This window comes from Xenopus laevis, chromosome 9_10L (assembly GCF_017654675.1).
Source record: "Xenopus laevis strain J_2021 chromosome 9_10L, Xenopus_laevis_v10.1, whole genome shotgun sequence".
In the NCBI taxonomy this organism is placed as follows: Eukaryota; Metazoa; Chordata; class Amphibia; order Anura; family Pipidae; genus Xenopus; species Xenopus laevis.
In genome coordinates, this window is record NC_054387.1 from 117,250,436 (window position 1) to 117,268,890 (window position 18,455).

Consider the following 18,455-nt stretch of genomic DNA (forward strand, 5'->3'; position numbering starts at 1 on the left):
TGGCTGTATTTGGTAAATAAAGGGCTAATAAACATAAACCGACATATGAAGCCAGAGGATGCCCCCATGGCTAGATGTGCACCCAGAACATGAGCCCCTTACCTCCTGCCTTCATACACCCAGCTAACCCTCCTGGCATGAGATAAGATAGACATGTATCACTAACAGTTTTGTTGTGAATATTATGCACACAGAATTTAATGCAGACTAAATTGTATGTTTATTTGCTTGTTTTGTTTGTACATTCCCAACCCCTTCCCTCCTCTCCCTATTGAAAAACCAAATTAAAAAAACAAAAAACCTGCACTTAATAGCAACACAGGGCAGACAAAAAAAACAGACTTGGCTTTATTTTGTCTGCTGCAGGCAACTAATGTGAACCTTATCACAGCAGCAATGCAGTAGCAAAGGCCCAATTCTCATTCTGATGAAGTCACACAACAGGTGTAGCTAGCAGCTAACTAGAACTAACTATATGGGCATCACCCATATGAGCTAACGCCTTACGGATCCATAAATGGATTATCGATGTAACGCTTCATATGTGGACCAAATGATGGATCTCACACAGTGTGACCCCCTTCCTATTCTCAACATTCATGCAGAGAACTCGTAGCATTAGAACAGAATCTGCCGATACACCATGCACTGGCTGAAAAGGTGCATCCACTGATCACATCCACTAAACTCATTCGATCCCCGAACCAACAAATTGTATGAAATTTTGTGTAGTTAATACCTTGGTCAATCAGTTTTACAAATAGTAGTAAATGCCAAAATATGCAGTCATAGTTGGGGGCCAACACACCCAGGTTAAAACCTATAGGTGTGTCTAATAGGCAACATCCCTGTGTTCTCTACATTTCTCTTTTCATGCAGGAGTTGGGTGTCAGATATTCATTGACAGTTAGATCCAATATATCTTATAGGGGGGCTCCTTTTGCCTAGAAGATGTATTAGAGCTCACTCTATTGAAATCACCAGACATCATGTCTCTCTACATGCAGAATTTGTGCAAAAGGCAGTTATTTTGTTAGATCTTGATTATTGAAGAAACAATGCAAAATATTTAATTGATTGTATTTAGAAAGTTTGTTATTTAAGTATGATGACGTGTTCATTACATTTTTATTTTCACAATAGTTCTCCTTTAATATTTCCCCCCACCAATTAATTTGGAGCAGATTGCAATTTCACTTTGGATGTTAAGGTGTAAAATCAAGTGGGACAATGACAGAACAGCAATAGTACCCCCCACCCCCCCATACATGGGCCTTAAAAGTTTAGATCAACTAGACGAGATAATATACACGCAGGCAAATCCTCCGCTCACTGGCAGCTTAAAGGAGAAGGAAAGCTACGGCAGTTTATTCCCAATAGATTAGCTGCAATAGTGCAAGCTATAACACTATATTTATTCTGTAAAAAGCTCTAGAAGCTCTCTGTTTGTTTAGGATAGCAGCTGCAGTATTAGTTTGGTGTGACATCAGTTCCTGCCTGAGTCTCTCCCTGCTCACTCATAGCTCTGGGCTCAGATTACAGAGGGGGGGGGGGGGGGGAAGAGGAGCAAACTGAGCATGCTCACGCCCGGGGCAAGGAGGTTTAAGCTGAAAACAGGAAGTCTGATAAAGAAGCCCATGAGTACACAATAGAAGGAAAGAAATGCTGTGTTTCTTTTAACAGAGGACTCAGAGCAGAATTACTTTGAGGGTTTACTGGTATATTGAGGTGGACCTTTCTGATAAGGCTTACTTAGTTTTAACCTTTCTTTCTCCTTTAAGACACCATTACACAGCACCTACTAAGGATTCAACGGGTTGAATGATGGGTAATGGTAGAACATTTCCCAGAGGGAAGTTGCAGTTTAGCCTGAAGACAGTAAGCTGCCCATGCTTGAACTATGGAGTTAGGAAGTATGTAGTTGCACCTTAGGCCATGAAAAGGTGCGAGTGAATTATTCACAGTACTAGGAGATCCCAATATTAAAAAAAAAAAAAAAAAACTTACATGTGCAGAGACTTTTGTGCCTTCACTACCTCTTCCTTGGAACTGTAACGGACAAGAGCAGTACCATGGGGCAGGTTCAGGTGGAATGTTATCAAAGGCCCATGCTGCATGCACAGAGTACGCAGAGTAGAGCCATCAATCTGCAAGAAAACGGGAGTTAGAACACTGCATGCCAGGAGAACATCAAACATGTACAATGCAGAATGTTACTCACCTGAGGTGTGAGGTTTTTCAGAACTAGCCAATTTGTTATTCTCCCTGAGCTGTTTTCACTCCAGGTCGAACCTAGCAAGAATAAAAGTAGAGTTACATCCAACAGGCAGAAATAGGAAAGGTTCTGGCACTGGTAATGGATGTAGATGGATGTATTCCTTATATCAGGGGTGCCCAGGATGTCGATCGCTGTAATGTTTCTGGTAGACGGCGATCGGCGTTGACAGTGAGCAAGGGAGGGTGGGCAGTCTGCCTTAAAGGAGAGACAGCTCAACATGGGGAGTCAAGCATGGTCCCACTGAGTGAACTGCGACTTCTGCTTAGCTATGAGAGGAACCAGCGTGTTCCTTCTCTGTGGCCAAACCTCAGATACGATCAGCTGGGCTGCCTCTCTGCTGTGTGTCATTCTGGGTCTGTGTGTGAGTGCTGCTGGGGTTGGATGCGCCACGGCTCCCCCCCCCCCCGTGTCAAAGTATGTGCGGAGCTTTGGGTACGTGGGTGCCACGGCTTATGTCACACATGCCCAATGGGCAGCTTTGCTGCTGCTGTGTCCGACCCTCCAGATGTTGGTAAACTACACCTACCAGAATTCTGTCGGGGGGGATGGTGACCTATGTAGTTTGAGTCAAGTCGGATCAATGGCAGATTTGATGTTCCAAATTAACCAATTACACTCTGCAGTGTTTTAAAATATGTATTTTTTTTATTATCACACGGGTCATGTGATGGTAATCTCTTACAAGGAGATAGCAATTTGTCCGTCACTGGAGGACTAGCCCGTCAGAAAAGCTCATGATGGAATTATAGAGACAAAGCCAAAACAGGTGGGAAAGAAAGCCTTTCCTCATAGGAGAAACTGGTAGGAATACATGGAAGACTGAAATCAGCTAATATATTTTCTAAAACTTAAGGGAAACTTTACCTTTCGGTTTTTCTGTAAAGTCTAGCTGAGCAGATAAGCAGAAATAGAAGCAAGGGACACTTACCTGGAGTGTATCTTGAGTCAGAATTGCCCCACCCACCAAGACGCAGGGAGTTGGTATCCCAGGTGGATAAAGGAGGCTTCTGACCGGTCAGCCCTGGGGGAGGCCTGGACGGAGCACTGATGTTTTTAGATGGCAAAGGGACTTTCCACAGTTCATGAGCCAGAGAAGTGTTAGCGACGGAACCAGGAGACCAAGTAGGTTTGGGATCACTGTTTCTTACTGTAAAAAGAAATAAGCAAATTATATACGGTGTTACTAAACTTGTTAAATCTAGGAAACAAAAGCCTTGCGGCAAACCGGAGGAAGGACCTTAAACCATAAACAACCAAAAAAGAGTGAAAATGCAACTCCCCTCGGTGCTAGTCCCAAAATATGTTGTGTATGTTTAAAGGGATACTATCATGGGAAAACATGTTTTTTTCAAAACGCATCAGTTAATAGTGCTGATCCAGCAGAATTCTGCACTGAAATCTATTTCTCAAAAGAGCAAACAGATTTTGTTATATTAAATTCTGAAATCTGACACGGGGCTAGACATACTGTCAATTTCCCAGCTGCCCCCAGTCATGTGACTTGTGCTCTGATAAACTTCAGCCACTCTTTACTGCTGTACTGCAAGTTGGAGTGATATCACCCCCTCCCCAGCAGCGTAACAAAAGAACAATGGGAAGGAAACTAGATAACCGCTCCCTAACACAAGATAACAGCTCCCTGGAAGATCTAAGAAAAGCACGAAATAGTAAAAGCCAAGTCCCACTGAGACTGATTCAGTTACATTAAGTAGGAGAAATAACAGCCTGCCCAAAAGTAATTCCATCCTAAAGTGCAGGCACAAGTCACATGACTGGGGCAGCTGGGAAACGAACAAAATGTCTAGCCCTATGTCAGATTTCAAAATTGAATTAAAAAAAAAAAATCTGTTTGCTCTTTTGAGAAATGGATTTCAGTGCAGAATTCTGTTGGAGCAGCACTATTAACGGATGTGTTTTGCAAAAAAAAAAATGTTTTCCATGACAGTATCCATTAAAAGGGATTCTGTCAAGATTTTTATGATGTTTTTATTTCTAAATGACACTGCAAATAATTCACTCTACAATATACATTTTCATTCCTGAACCAGCAAGTGTATTTTTTGTTCATGTAATATTGATGTCTAGGCACTATCTCAGGTCATTTTGCCTGGTCATGTGCTTTCAGAAAGAGCCAGAACTTTAGAATGGAACTGCTTTCTGGCAGGCTGTTGTTTCTCCTACTCAATGTAACTGAATCCGTCTCAGTGGGACCTGGATTTTACTATTGAGTGCTGTTCTTAGATCTACCAGGCAGCTGTTATCTTGTGTTACGGAGCTGCTATCTGGTTTCTTCCCATTGTTCTATTTTTAGGCTGCTGGGGGGAAAAGGGAGGGGGTGATAACACTCAAATAGCAGTACAGCAGTAAAGTGACTGAAGTTTATCAGAGCACAAGTCACATGACTGGGGCAGCTGGGAAACTGACAATATGTCTAGCCCCATGTCAGATTTCAAAATTAAATATAAAAAAAATCTGTTTGCTCTTTTGAGAACGGGATTTCAGTGCAGAAGTCTGCTGGAGCAGCACTATTAACGGAGATTTTTTTTCCCATGACAGTATTCCTTTAGGTATGTTTGTTCTAAGTAATATACCAGTGCTTTATCCAAATATTAAGCCAGTAACATTTTCTAAATAAAACAGACTACAAGCAGAATCTAAAGAAAGATCAGTACCAAACATTATGTGGACACGTGAATTGATCCTGAAGCGCCTGGCTGGTGGTATAGTCACTAGGACTGTTGGCTTGTGGGATCTCTAGCCTCATTATCAGTATGCAAACAATTATGGGATTGCAGTCCCAAGACAACCTCTAGCAGCAGTTGCTTCTGGAATTGTTTTTATGCTCAAAGATTGCAAATCCTGCAAGAGTTTTGAGCTGCATAGAAAAGAAGGCCGCTTACCTGAAGTGCTTTGTGCTGTACTGCTGTGGGAGACACTGTAGTTGGAGGCACGAATGGAGGACCAGGCACTATTTGAAGGCAGCGTGGTGTTCAAAGATGAGGATGACCCTAAAAAGCACAATTGTGTATTCAATTTAGACTATGACCCTGAGACCAGAAGAGGCTTTGGACAAATAAAAAAAACAAAAAAAAAAAAAACAACCCCATATACATTTGCAGGATTAGGAGATACCTACCACTGTTTCTGTCCCTGAGGTGGTCAACACCCCGCACAGTATTAATTGACAAATTGTTGATGACACTGCCAGGAGTGACATAAGGGTCAGTTTCTGGGTCAATGTTTGGATATCCTTTCCATGGCTCACCCGGGCGGAATTCTGAAAAGAGCAGATGGTAGAACTTTAAACCAGCCCTGTTATAACAGATTGTTTCATGCACTTCCCAAAAAGGTACGTCTGGACGGGCAGGTCATTTTTAGAGACGTCTCAAAATGAATGGGGATCATACACAGGTCATTTAAAACATAGTAGCTTATTGATCTGTGTATGATGCTCTATCCAAGCCCTATACAGATACCTTTCAGGCAGGTTTTAAACTCTCTATCGGGCAAGGACAACACGGACATGTTGAAGGCCCCCATATTATGATTCAAATGTTAACCGTGGGGCCAAATGACCAGATGATTCTGATTTTGCACCGATGAATCAGAAGGAATTGTTCAGTATAAAAATAAAAACTGGGTTAAGTAGAAAGGCTGTGCAAAATAAAAAGTGTTTCTAATATAGTTAGCCAATAATGGAATGTGTAAAGACTGGAGTGACATAATAGCCAGGGGTTTGCACTGGTTATCAGGCAGTAACCAATCAGAGACTTGAGGGGGGCACATGGGTCATAACTGTTGCTTTTGAATCTGAGCTGAATGCGGAGGATCAATTGCAAACTCACTGAACAGTTATGTCCCATGTGGCCCCCCTTAAAGTCGCTGACTAACTCAGAGTTAGAGAGCTGAAAAGCAGGAAGTAGTGTTAGACATCCAGTCACTCCAGCCTTTATACATTACATTTTTGGCTAACTACCGTATATTAAAAACGTTTTTTTTTTTTGCACAGCCTATTTACCCAGTTTTTATTTTTACACTAACTGTTCCTTTAATGGCTGCCCAATGGATACACTGCAGCCCATTTATATAAACTATGGTAGACTTTGTGAAGCAAACAACTTTTATCAACACAGGGCAACAGTACATTAGATGACTTGAAAAGGCTTGTATTGTTTTGGTGTTATTGTTCCTTTAAAGAATCGGTAAACTATAAAAATAGATTGCAGTCTCCCTGGCTGCTTCCATTTATGCTTCTGCTTAAGAACCCATGGATTTGTTAACTCCCAGCAACATTTATCTCCATTACTTGTTTTTATGTTTACTTGTTTTAAACAAAATGTAGTACAGGTATGGGATCCGTTATCCGGAAACCAATTATCCAGAAAGCTCCGTATTACGGAAAGGCCGTCTCCAATAGACTCCCATTATAATCAAATAATTAAAATTTTGAAAAAGGATTTCCTTTATCCCTGTAATAATAAAACAATAGCTTGTACTTGATCCTAACTAAGATATAATTAATCCTTATTGGAAGCAAAACCAGCCTATTGGGTTTATTTAATGTTTACATGATTTTCTAGTTGACTTAAAGGGGTTGTTCACCATCTAAACACTTCTCAGTTCAGTTTTCAGATTGTTCCCCAGAAATAAAGACTTCAATCAGCAACCCCCCCCCTCTTTCAGAAAAATTACACTTTAAAATGGTTACACATAGAAAATAGAAAGTAACTGGGAAAAAGGCTAATTGTGTCAAGTCGTTTTTCAGCGAAGAGTTGTAGACTACAAAAAAATAAAGTGAATATAAGGGCCATTATTTACCAGGGGGCCAGTTGACACTGCTGGAGCCATTTGGCGATTTGGCACTAGGCCAGCCATCCCCAACAGATCCTGGAGGGCTGGATGGAGAGTTACTGCTGTTCATGAAGTCATAAGAACCAAAAGGAGAATCTTCAAGCCTGAAACCACTTGAAATAGCACCTAGGGAAAGAAATTTACTATATTTTATAATATAATATACAAGGATATAACTGCAAAGACAAGGCAGACAAATATCTGCTCTAGGCAAGTCTATCATATTTTGCAAACAATATCTAGATGCCACTATGTTGTTTGTACAATTAGAGACAGAGGTTGACAACTTACTGTTTAGAACTGCTAATACATTTAGTAAAGTAAAAAAAGGAAAGATAGAGCGAGTTGCTCCTCTGTGGTTTCTGTTTGGGTTGAGGGCCTCTTTAAAAGAAAATATTTTCGTTAGGGTAAATACAATAAAGAAGGGTCACATATTAAAAGGGTGGTTCATCTTTAAATTAACTTTTTGTATGTTATAGAATGGCCAATTCTAAACAACCTTTCAATTGTTTTTCATAATTTATATTTTATTGTTTTAGAATTATTTGCCAACTTTCAAATGGGCATCCCTGACCCCATCTAAAAAGCAAGAGTTCTGTAAGGCTACAAATGTATTGTTATTGCTACTTTTTATTTCCCATTTTTCTAGTAAGGTCCTTTCCTATTTATATAACAGTCTCTTTTTCAAATCAATGACTGGTTGCTAGAGTAATTTGGACCCTAACTACCATGCTTAAAATGCAAACTGGAGAGCTGCTGAATAACTCAAAAACCTTAAATAATCACTCTTTACATCATACTAAAAGTTAACTCAAAGGTGAACAACCCCTTTAACACCTTTTGTAGGTATATTACCATGGTTACTGGAATTTTGATCCAGAGAAGTATTAGAAGACATGCTGTCAACTGTTGTCCACTTTCTCAGTCGTGACTGTGGCTCCTTTATAATACCGAGATCCATATTTACATTCGAGCTTGAGTTCAAGCCTGAAAAGGAGACAGGTTGTTGATTGAACCCCTTACTTAAAGAGCTGCTCCAACAAACAAAACAAAGTAAAATAAGACCACTTACCTGAAGGGAAGCCACCAAAAGCACTGATTGGTGAAGGTACTTTTGGCAATTCTTGGGCAGAGTGGGGCAGCACATTCTCTAGAAATGATTTCATGGGAGGCTGGTGAAGCATTTGCTGCTGTGATTGAGGAATGGCTTGCTTCATCAGCAGGTTGGGATCAAGCTGACGTGCCTGTTGCTGCATACCGAGAGACCGGGCCTTGAAAAAACAAATACAAAATAATTAGAAACGGACAAAACTATGAAAAAGTACTCACAAAAGCATTGTTGCATTATGCACATAACACTCTGTGCTGTTTTGCATTCCTGTATCTGTGCTGTTTTGCATTCCTGTACCTGCTCATGTTGTTGTCGACCTCCTGAAGGCACCCCCCTCTGATTCTGCATCTTCTGCTGCTGATTCAATAACCTCTGTGGGAGGGGAAAACGTGGAGATCACATAAATATGGAGAATGCAGGTCATAGAGCTACTGAAACTACACACGGTCTTTGCACAAGAGGACGGGAGACTATAAGTCCAACTTACTTGCAGCTGGGAAAGCTGGTTTAATTGGGAAAGCTGGTTCAACATGGCTACGTGCTGGGGGCCGAAAAGGGGGTTCAGACCACCATTGGCTGGGGGATACTTCAGTAAAGAAGGAGGAACCTGAGCAAGAAAAAAGAAAGAAAAAAAAATCATGTCAAAGTGGAAATAAGCTATGGAAACCAGCATGAGTGCAACCAATTGGTTTTTATTGTCATAGAATAAAATGTTTTTTTTACACAATTTTGCGCTTTTAACTTCTCCTAGAAAGAGGTATCGTCTTGCAGCTCCATTTCTACAACTTTGATAAGTACCCATCTAACACCCCCACGCGGTGATTACTAAAGGGTAATTGCACCAAAGGTATTCCTGGGAATATATGAGGTTGTGGAACTACAACGTTACAAGTAAATACTACACTATAAAATGCACATTTTTCCCTTCTTCATTCTACTTTTTTCCCCTGAGTTTCATCTAGCGCTGACCTCTGTAAACTTTGGATTCCTGTATTATTTACTCAGGGAGAAACAAGGTTTGTTGGGTCGGATATTAAAGGGGAAGATCCAGAAACTTTGGTCACTCTATATACAGTAAACGGGGAGATTAGTCGAGCAGCAATCGGGCGACTAATTTCTCGGAAAATGCCTTCCCGCCGGCAAGAATACGAATCGTTGGTGGGATGAAATAAGAAACTCCTCATATTTCAGAAGTCGCCAAAATAAACAGCAGGCTTGTATGTAAAAACACCACTATTCAGCAGGGTCATTTTGCACACAGCACAATACTAGGACTTCAACAACTCCGTTGGAATTTCAGGAAACAGAAAAAAAGAGTGAGATTGATTTTATTCCGTTTTAATGTATCACAGAAGTTCACAAGAGCTTTCAGGTTCAAACGCTCCATATAAAGGATCCTTATACACTACTAAACATCAATTAAAATGTTATAGGATGTAATTCAGGATAAACCTGTAGAATGTGGAGCTATGGAGAGGACGAGGCCCAGGAAGCTGACAAAAGGCAAATTACAAAGAAGAGCAGCGAGGAACCAACTCGTTATATACCAGACTGAGAGCAAGTAAACTGCAATGCAGTGAAGGTTCTCTGCAGATAGATTATGTCATTCAAGTGGAGCTCCTCATTAACTCTGCTCAATGAAACAAGAGTGAACGCTACATTAATTTGCCGAGACCTTGGACCCTAGAAACACATGCTAATTGATAAAGCAGAATGAAGTGTGTGATTTGGGTGCTTCTACTCCCACAGCCTTAGAGATACAGAAGCAGCAGAGAAAAAACCTGACTCAGCTTAAAGGGGTGGTTCACCTTTAAGTCAACTTTTAGTACGTTATAGAATGGCCAATTCTAAGCAACTTTTCAGCTTTAAAATGGGGGGGGGGGGTCACTGACAAACGAATGCGCTGTAAGTTATTGTTACTTTTTATTACTCATCTTTCTATTCAGGCCTCTCCTATTCATATTCTTAATACCAATGCATGTTTACCAGGGTAATTTGAACCCTTGCAACCAGACTGCTGAAATTGCAGGCTGGGGAGGTGCAGAATAAAAAGTAAAATAACTAAAAAAAACACAAATAATAAATGAAAACCAATTGCACATTGTTTCAGAATATCACTCTCTACATCATACTAAAAGTTAACTCAAAGGTGAACAACCCCTTTAAGGGTCATGTTAGAAGTCTAATTTCAGCTGACAATCCAGTGCTAACAAGGAGGACACTATGCAAAACCACTTTAGAATACTATTAATACACCTAGTGACACTAGTGGAGCATATTTATCAAATTGCTTTCAGTTTAGAGCTCTGTAAAAGAAAACTCATTCCTATGGGATTTTTAGAATTGTATTTATCAATGGGTAAACGTTACAGCTCACCATCTGATAAATACAGTTCTAAAAATTCCACAGGAATGAACAGAACGTGGGTGAGTTTTTATTTCCTTTTTATTTTAATCTCACATTGTGATAAAGCTGCCCCTAGGTGTCACTGTTTTTCAAAGCTTAATAAAAGGGGCATTAAAGGCAATGTTCAACTTTCTTGAGTTTGTTTGCTACACATCATGTGTTACCCTATTTTCACAGTGCCGGCATCCCTGCTTTGTTAGCACCACAATACAATGGTGTTTTATCTGTTATCTGCTATGTAAACTGTGCCGTTTCTCCTTTTTCCAGCTTGAATGGCTGCCCTTGTTTATATAAACTTTAGTAGTCTTTCTAAAGCAAACACACCAGTTATACTAGTGCAGAGCAACAGTGCATTATATGTTAATTACTTTGATACACTTTCAGTTTTGGTGTAACTGTTCCTTTACATAGCGGACATTGATATTGCTTCCATTCACTGCCAAAGCATTGGTTTGCCATTTTTAACAAGCATTAAAATTCAAGCATATGTAAAAGCAGCAACAAACCTGAGGGGATATAATGGGAGGAGGCACTTGCGCACGAATGTTAGGCTGAGATGAGTTAAGAGACTGTGCTGGAGGCTGCTGCGGGCCCCTGGCTTGTGCTGCATTGCCAACACCATATATACTGGGATTGCCATTCTATAGGAAGGTAAAATAGATACAAACTTAGCGCAAACAGACAGTGTACCTGAACACTTGCACACAACAAAGAACATTTAGGGAAAAGAAGACCCATATATGAATTAAAGAGGGTTTTTTTTCACACCAGAACAAGCCACATACAAAGTTATATTAGAAGACCACCATTTTCCCCATATTCCTCAATTTAAACGTACTTAGTGCTCACACAAGTCCTCTGTCACCTGACAAGTCCTTAAAGGGGAACTATCGCAAAAATGAAAGCTTAATCATAATGAAATAATAAACTTTTTAAATACAATCAACTAAAAAGTCTGCATTGTTTCTAAAATAATCAAGTTTATCTTCACTATCTCTCTCTCAGCATCTGCTTCTCTTCATTCTCTCTTAGTGCAGCAGTTGGATGAATGATTCAATATATCTTATATTCTTTCCTAGCAGATGAATTAGAGGTCACTCAAATAATTGACTGCAGTACAAACAAAATAACTGCCTTTTGCACAAATTCTGCATGTAGAGAGACAGTGTCTGGTGAGTTTAATAGAGTGAGCTCAAATACATCTTCTAGGCAAAAGGAGCCCCCCCCATAACATATATTGGATCATTCATCTGACACCCAACTGCTGCATGAAAACCTTGGCGAAAAATTTGGCCGAACACAGAACCAAATCAGACTCCTAATTTGCATATGCAAATTAGGGTGGGAAGGGGGTAAACATTTTTTACTTTTACTGGTTTTGTGGCAAAGTCAAGCGATGTCCCTCCCCACCCCTAATTTGCATCAGCTTTGCATAAGCTGAATGCTGCCGAACAGGGCCGAATCCTGGATTTGGAGCATCCTTAGAAGATTTCGATATGCTGAAGCTTATACTAAATTTTCATTGGTGATGTTTTTATACCTAGAGTACAATCTAGAAGATGCAGCTGGCTTTCTCCTATGACCACAACTCTGAGAGCCAATCATATTTCAGTTTGCAAAGAGCTCCTGAAAAACATCTGACTCGCACAACGTAAAGTGGTCAGACATGGCTTATAATATTATCACTAGTGAATGGTGTGGCAGTCATGTTGTCATTTTGGATTAGGTTATGGAACACACAACACTTATACAGCTGCTATGACTTTGACTGACCAATCACCAACAGACTCACCTGTCTGACAGAATTGACGTTTGGCATTCCCAGCCCTGGGAAAGAGCTGAGAGACTGAGTAGCTAGTGCACTGTTCAAAGGGGGAAGCTTTGCGTTCTGATTGGAAATAAACTGCATGTTTTGCGGCTCTTCTGCTACAATGCCATCCTGATGCAGGTCGTATAAAGAAAGCACAAGTGCCCAGAACGATAGAGCAGGAAGGGTGAACGAGATGAAGGCAGGATCCCAGGGTAGAAGCACAAAAGCGTTCAGGGTGATTGCAAGAGAGAAAGAAGCAGAACATAGTCAGCAGAATGTGCAAAGAAGAGCTAAAGAAATCCCACCACCAAAGCAGTAACGACTATGTCTGCAGCAATCAAATCTAATAACCTTTAGTATCCCTCTTAATAGCAAATATTGAAACAAAAACACTGGACTCTTCTTCTATGGCAGGGATGTGAACCTAGACATCTGAAAGGAGTATGCACCAATATGCTCAATCTAAAGAAAATGTAATCTTTTAAAATAAATGCTATTCTAAGCACTTTTGGCTTTTTTTGTACCAGCTAGTCGGTTTTCCCAACTGTGATCCGGTAGAATGAAAGAAACAGATAAAGAGGACTGTTCTGATGTTGCTATTTTAGGAAAGACTGCATGAAACCTCAGACTCATGAGCTTTTGTCTTTGTATGAATTTGGTGGTCATGGCCTCATTGGACTAAAGGTTTAAAATGTAGTGGTGAGCAGAGCTTTCCCTTTCTGCTTTAGTTTATATCAGAGCAGAGACCAGCTCCATGTTGTAGTTCCCATCATTCCCAGCTACAGTCAGGTGATCCCAGTGGTGGCCAATAAAAAGAGCCACCTTAAAGGGTTGGTTCACCTGTAAGTATGTTATAGAATTGCCAATTCTAAGCAACTTTTTAATTGGCCTTCACTATACTTTTTTTTATAGTTGTTTAATGATTTGCCTTTTTCTTCTGACTCTTTCCAGCTTTCAAATGGGGGTCACTGAGCCCATGTAAAAATAAATGCTCTGTAAGGCTACAAATACATTGTTATTGCTACTTTTTATTACTCCTTTCTATTCAGGCCCTGTCTTATTCATATCCCAGGCTATTATTCAAATCAATGCATGGTTGCTATGGTAATTTGGGCCGTATTTGAGCTGGAAAGATGCTGAATAAAAAGATAACTCAAAAACCACAAATAATAAAATATAAAAAGCAACTGCAAATTGTCTCAAAATATCACTTACTACATCATACTAAAAGTTGGTCAACAACCCCTTTAAAAACAAGTTACAGGTAAACCTAAGTCTAATGTTCAAAGAAGCAGTAGAATTCTTGTATGAATTTGTGTTAATGCATATAATGTCTTAATGTCTTTAGCATATTGATTACAAGCGAGTGGAGAGGACCTCTTGCTTCTGCCTTATGTATTCTGTGGTTGTGGCCTCATTGCACCTCCAACTGATGGTTTACAATTTAGTGGTGAGCACAACTTTCCCTTTTTCCCAGAGCAGAGAAACACCGGAACAGTTCTTTCATCGGATACATTACCTCCAAAGGAGCACAGTTGGAAAACTGACCTGCAGGTGGCACTGTTGATACTATTTGTGTTTTTAATTATTGGAATCTTCAAAAAAAATAATGTAACTTGCAAAAGAGCTTAGAATATCTTGGGCTTTCGCTGATCATATTTTTAGCTATTCTTTTTCAATCAGAAAAAAAAAATCTGTTCTTTGTTATTTCTTGAGCTAAAGAGGGCAAATGGGGTAAGTGAAACGACTCCACAATTGGCCCTTGCGAGGTAGATAGATTACCAGCACACAGATATTCCCTCTGCATAATGGGATTCTTTCTGCTAACAAAACAGTCACAACAAAAAAGGAAACTGAGTTTGCATTGGACAGGTGATTTCTGATTGAGCTCTTATGAGCAGGGAGTAGATTGTGACTATTTTAAATATAAAAATATGCCATGTTTAGTTAATAAAAGCTGGAACAAGGTGAAGTAGAGCACACTCTGGTATCTTTATAAAGAATGCCTGGTGCACAGCGTAGAGAGTACGGCAACCCCCAATGTATAACTGAAATAGAAAAACGCTGGCACTAAAGGCAAGTGAAATGCAGGGTTCCCCCTTGCTGTTTATTTCTTGTGCAAACGTGCAACGTTTCGGGCAAACCCCTTTATCAAGCATCATAATCATGCTTGATAAAGGGCTTTGCCCCGAAACGTTGCACGTTCGCACAAGAAATAAACAGCAAGGGGGAACCCTGCATTTCACTTGCCTTGAGTGCCAGCGTTTTTAATATTTTAGTTTTTCTATTTTAGTTAATAAAAGTCACACTTTCTTAATAAGTGAAAGACAAATTACCTTGTTTACAGGGGGAGAATGAGGTTGACTTTTTGTTCCAATGGGGCATTATAAAATGGCAAACAATTAGCAAAATATGGATTTTAAATTAAAAGAATAGGCAGAACACATTTTCACACGTCGTTAGAGTGTGCTCGTCTGTCAAACATGTATATAGGAAGATATTTAAAGGGGGGGTCATGGGTTTCTGCATACAATCAAATATACCTGATCTTTGCCAGGTTTCGGCCACTCTAGAATTACAAAAGTAAGACGATGATTCTTTATCCCTTGGATTTCGTTTTTAAACTTACCTTATCAAAGTAAGCATTGTAATCCATGGAAGACTCTTTCGGAAGATGCCGAGGACCTGGAACTTTCCCAATCACACGACTATATTCCCCTATGCCAAGGCCGGATTTGTCCATTTCCATCCTTTTGTCTGGCATAATCCCTGTACAGAACAAATATCCATAAAAATTACAAAAATTCTCGATATTGGCATGTTTTACTGAACATTATTACAAGAAAACTATACCCCCAAAATGAATACTTAAACAACAGATAGTTTATATCAAATTAAGTGGCATATTAAAGAATCTTACCAAACTGGTATATATATTTAAGAAAATATTGCCCTTTTGCATCTCTTGCCTTGAACCAACATTTTGTGATGGTCTGTGTGCTGCCTCAGAGATCACCTGACCAGAAATACTACAACTCTAACTGTAACAGGAAGAAGTGTGGAAGCAAAAGACAGAACTCTGCCTTTTAATTGGCTCATGTGACCTAACATGTATGGGGCGGCCCTTATTTTTTAAAATGGCAATTTTTCTATCTAGAAGGAAAAATGATAAATCACTGGGGGTGTCAAGTGGTTACGGCAGAAGTCATTAAGAAAAAATTTAAAAACGGTACGCTGTTTTTTTTTTTTTTTACACAGCGAAGCCTGGTGTATTATCCTGCTGTTACACAGCATAATAAATATGCTCCTTATTGTATTTTGAGATATAATTGCGGTCGAAAGGCCATTGGTGGCTTTTTGTAACATTACATACCTCCAGACAGCTCCATCTTATTGCTCTGCAAGGAGTCCTCTGGTGACTCTCTCTGTAAAATAAATTGATAATTAGGCCACTGAAAACAACAACAACAAAAAAACTTGCATACAAAAGTTTTTTTTTTTTTTAAAATACCCATTAAACACACTTTGCGCCTATATTTACCCTGCCTTTATGGCTTTCCTGTTGTCAAATGCTTTATAATAATGTGACTCAGTTCATAAATGTGCAAAAAGAATATTAATTAATACACCAAGACAGTGGTTTTCATAAATTTGAGAGACCCCTTTGAGACCCATATTTGCTCAGAGCCCCCACCCAACACCCGTTTCAAACACAATCTGGAGTAAAAACACATATTTGGTTTTTTCACACTCACTGAAAATCCCATATTGTTGAATTGTTTTACAAATGGATTCATCCAGTTCTCCTCTTGTTTATTTCCATTCTTTATGGGTCCCTGAGGAATAACAAACAAAATCTGTCAGAGATCAATAAAACAACAGCCTAGAAGAGCTTTTAATCCAAAATCCTTACCTTTGCAGGCATTTTCTTCATATAAGGTGGCCAGTTACCCGATTGGTTGGTCTCCTGTGATGAACCACTGGTCCACATTCCTATTTCCACATCCTCCTCTTCCTCCACCCAACTACTATGTCTGCTCCCGGACCCGGATGTATCATCTCCACACCAGCGACTATCTTGCATAGATTTGGGGCCTTTGTAGGAAACAAAAAAAACATCATTCTTTAAAAAAAAAAAAAAAAGAAAAACCTACAAAGGTAATTTTGCAGGAGTTTAACAGTTATGGGCATTCCACTACAGTGATCCGGAGGGCAGGCTTATTGCGGGCGTATGTTGGCATTCAATATAAAAATCAAAAACACAACTGTTTTTTTTTTTTTTAATATATTTAACCATAAGTTAAGTATGACTACACTGCCCTTATTTTCAATCAGAATCAAACTTTTCAGGCTTATATTTATCTCATCTTTTGTCATAGAAAGTGACATTTGAAGCCCTGTTTGGCTGAGCCCAATGAAGCAATGTCATTCCCTAGAATGTGCCCCTTTCTAACTGGTAACAGGATTAACAAAAAAAAAAAAAAAAGGCTACACAAGCAGAGTCATTTATAACTTCATAAAAGCTAGGAAGCTAGGGGGAAGAAAAAGGAAAATACTTCCACTAGACAAATCCAATAAGATTCACTCTAAATGTCTGGATAAATCTACTTTAAAGGGATTCTGTCATTTAATATGTCGTTTTTATTTCTATATTACACTGCAAATAATTCACTCTACAACATAAAATGTAATTCCTGAACCAGCAAGTGTATTTTTTTGTTGTTGTTGTCATCTTGGTGTGTAAGCAAGCAGCCATCTCAGCTCATATTGCCTGGTCATGTGCTTTCAGAAAGGGCCAGTGCTGCACTATGGAACTGCTTTCTGGCAGGCTGTTTCTCCTACAATGTAACGGAATGTAAATTGCAGTACAGCAGTAAAGAGTTACTGAAGTTTATCAGTCACGTGACGGGGGGCAGCTGGGAAACAGCCAATATGTCGAGCTCCATGTCAGATTTCAAAATTAATTATAAAAAAAATCTGTTTGCTCATTTGAAAAAAGGATATTAGGGCAGAAGTCTGCTGGAGCAGCACTATTACCTATAACAGTATTCCTTTAAGTTAAAAGGTTAATGAAACAATCTCGGTTCACCATACCAGGTTTTCCAGGAGCTTGTTGGCCAATGGGAGTGTGGTTCCAACCCGATGTCACACCTTCAGAGCTGTGATGACCCCAACTGCTGGCAGGCTCCACAGGTTTACCCCATGCTGAAGTACCATTATCCACAACAGGAGCTGTAGCCTCTGACCATGATTCGCCCCAGCCTGGTACATTAAATAAGAGACAAATAATTTAAGGGAAAAAACAAGTGTCCAATCTTTACTCCTGCCTCTGTATAGACCACCCAATGGCTATATGGGAAAAGGTCGAATCAACCATAGAACCATGCATTAAAAACTGTAGAGACAGAAGAAAGTCCAGTAGCATTTCTCCTTTCTGGCCAAAAGTGAACAGGTTCAGTTCAACCAATAAGAGGTGGCCAAAATAAGGAGCAAGTCTAACTCAGCAGCTATGTATATTTTATATTCACAAAAATATACTCCTAATGGATCCACACATTTGTCTTTTCAGAAACAATGGCTAATGTTCCCCCTGAGACTGGCACCTAACAATAGTTTTCCTTCAATGCACTAAGTATCATATACAATGTTCTTAAACATATGGTGCTTTGATGCACAAAGGGGTAACCCTATATGTTAACCCTATATGTTAAACGGGTTGTTCACTTTACAACACTATTTTCAGTTCAGTTGGTTTCAGATAGTTCAACAGAAATAAAGACCTTTTCCAATTACTTTCTATTTTCTATGTGTTAAGCAAGTTTCTATTACTTGTGTTAAGCAAGTGTGTATAACTATTCTAAAGGGGTTACAGAAAATTCTTTAAAGCAGGCACTCAGAAAGGCAAACTTCCACCAGGCAAAGGTTTTCAAAGTGAAAGGTAGTTTATTGCATCCACAGCCTTATGCGTTTCGTGTTAAACACTTAATCATAGCCTATG

At 39.5% G+C, this 18,455-nt stretch overlaps 1 protein-coding gene across 9 annotated transcripts in view; it reads right to left on the bottom strand.

The window, feature by feature from the left end:
* The window catches only part of tnrc6a.L (trinucleotide repeat containing 6A L homeolog), a 62,909-nt gene that overhangs the window by 3,020 nt on the left and 41,434 nt on the right, over positions 1 to 18,455 (bottom strand). For 6 of the 9 annotated variants that reach the window (XM_018236550.2, XM_018236547.2, XM_018236548.2 and 3 more), the window contains 17 exons: positions 17,552 to 17,719; positions 16,371 to 16,552; positions 16,213 to 16,293; positions 15,831 to 15,882; positions 15,087 to 15,226; positions 12,440 to 12,586; positions 11,154 to 11,288; positions 8,728 to 8,847; positions 8,538 to 8,612; positions 8,202 to 8,400; positions 7,985 to 8,116; positions 7,097 to 7,255; positions 5,415 to 5,555; positions 5,179 to 5,286; positions 3,207 to 3,425; positions 2,222 to 2,292; positions 2,008 to 2,147 (listed from right to left, as the gene is read on the bottom strand). In XM_018236550.2, the coding sequence (XP_018092039.1) occupies positions 2,008 to 2,147; positions 2,222 to 2,292; positions 3,207 to 3,425; positions 5,179 to 5,286; positions 5,415 to 5,555; positions 7,097 to 7,255; positions 7,985 to 8,116; positions 8,202 to 8,400; positions 8,538 to 8,612; positions 8,728 to 8,847; positions 11,154 to 11,288; positions 12,440 to 12,586; positions 15,087 to 15,226; positions 15,831 to 15,882; positions 16,213 to 16,293; positions 16,371 to 16,552; positions 17,552 to 17,719 (2,269 nt within the window). The remainder of the gene's footprint in view (positions 1 to 2,007; positions 2,148 to 2,221; positions 2,293 to 3,206; positions 3,426 to 5,178; positions 5,287 to 5,414; positions 5,556 to 7,096; positions 7,256 to 7,984; positions 8,117 to 8,201; positions 8,401 to 8,537; positions 8,613 to 8,727; positions 8,848 to 11,153; positions 11,289 to 12,439; positions 12,587 to 15,086; positions 15,227 to 15,830; positions 15,883 to 16,212; positions 16,294 to 16,370; positions 16,553 to 17,551; positions 17,720 to 18,455) is intronic. The other 3 variants (XM_018236553.2, XM_018236552.2, XM_018236555.2) reach the window with 3 other exon arrangements.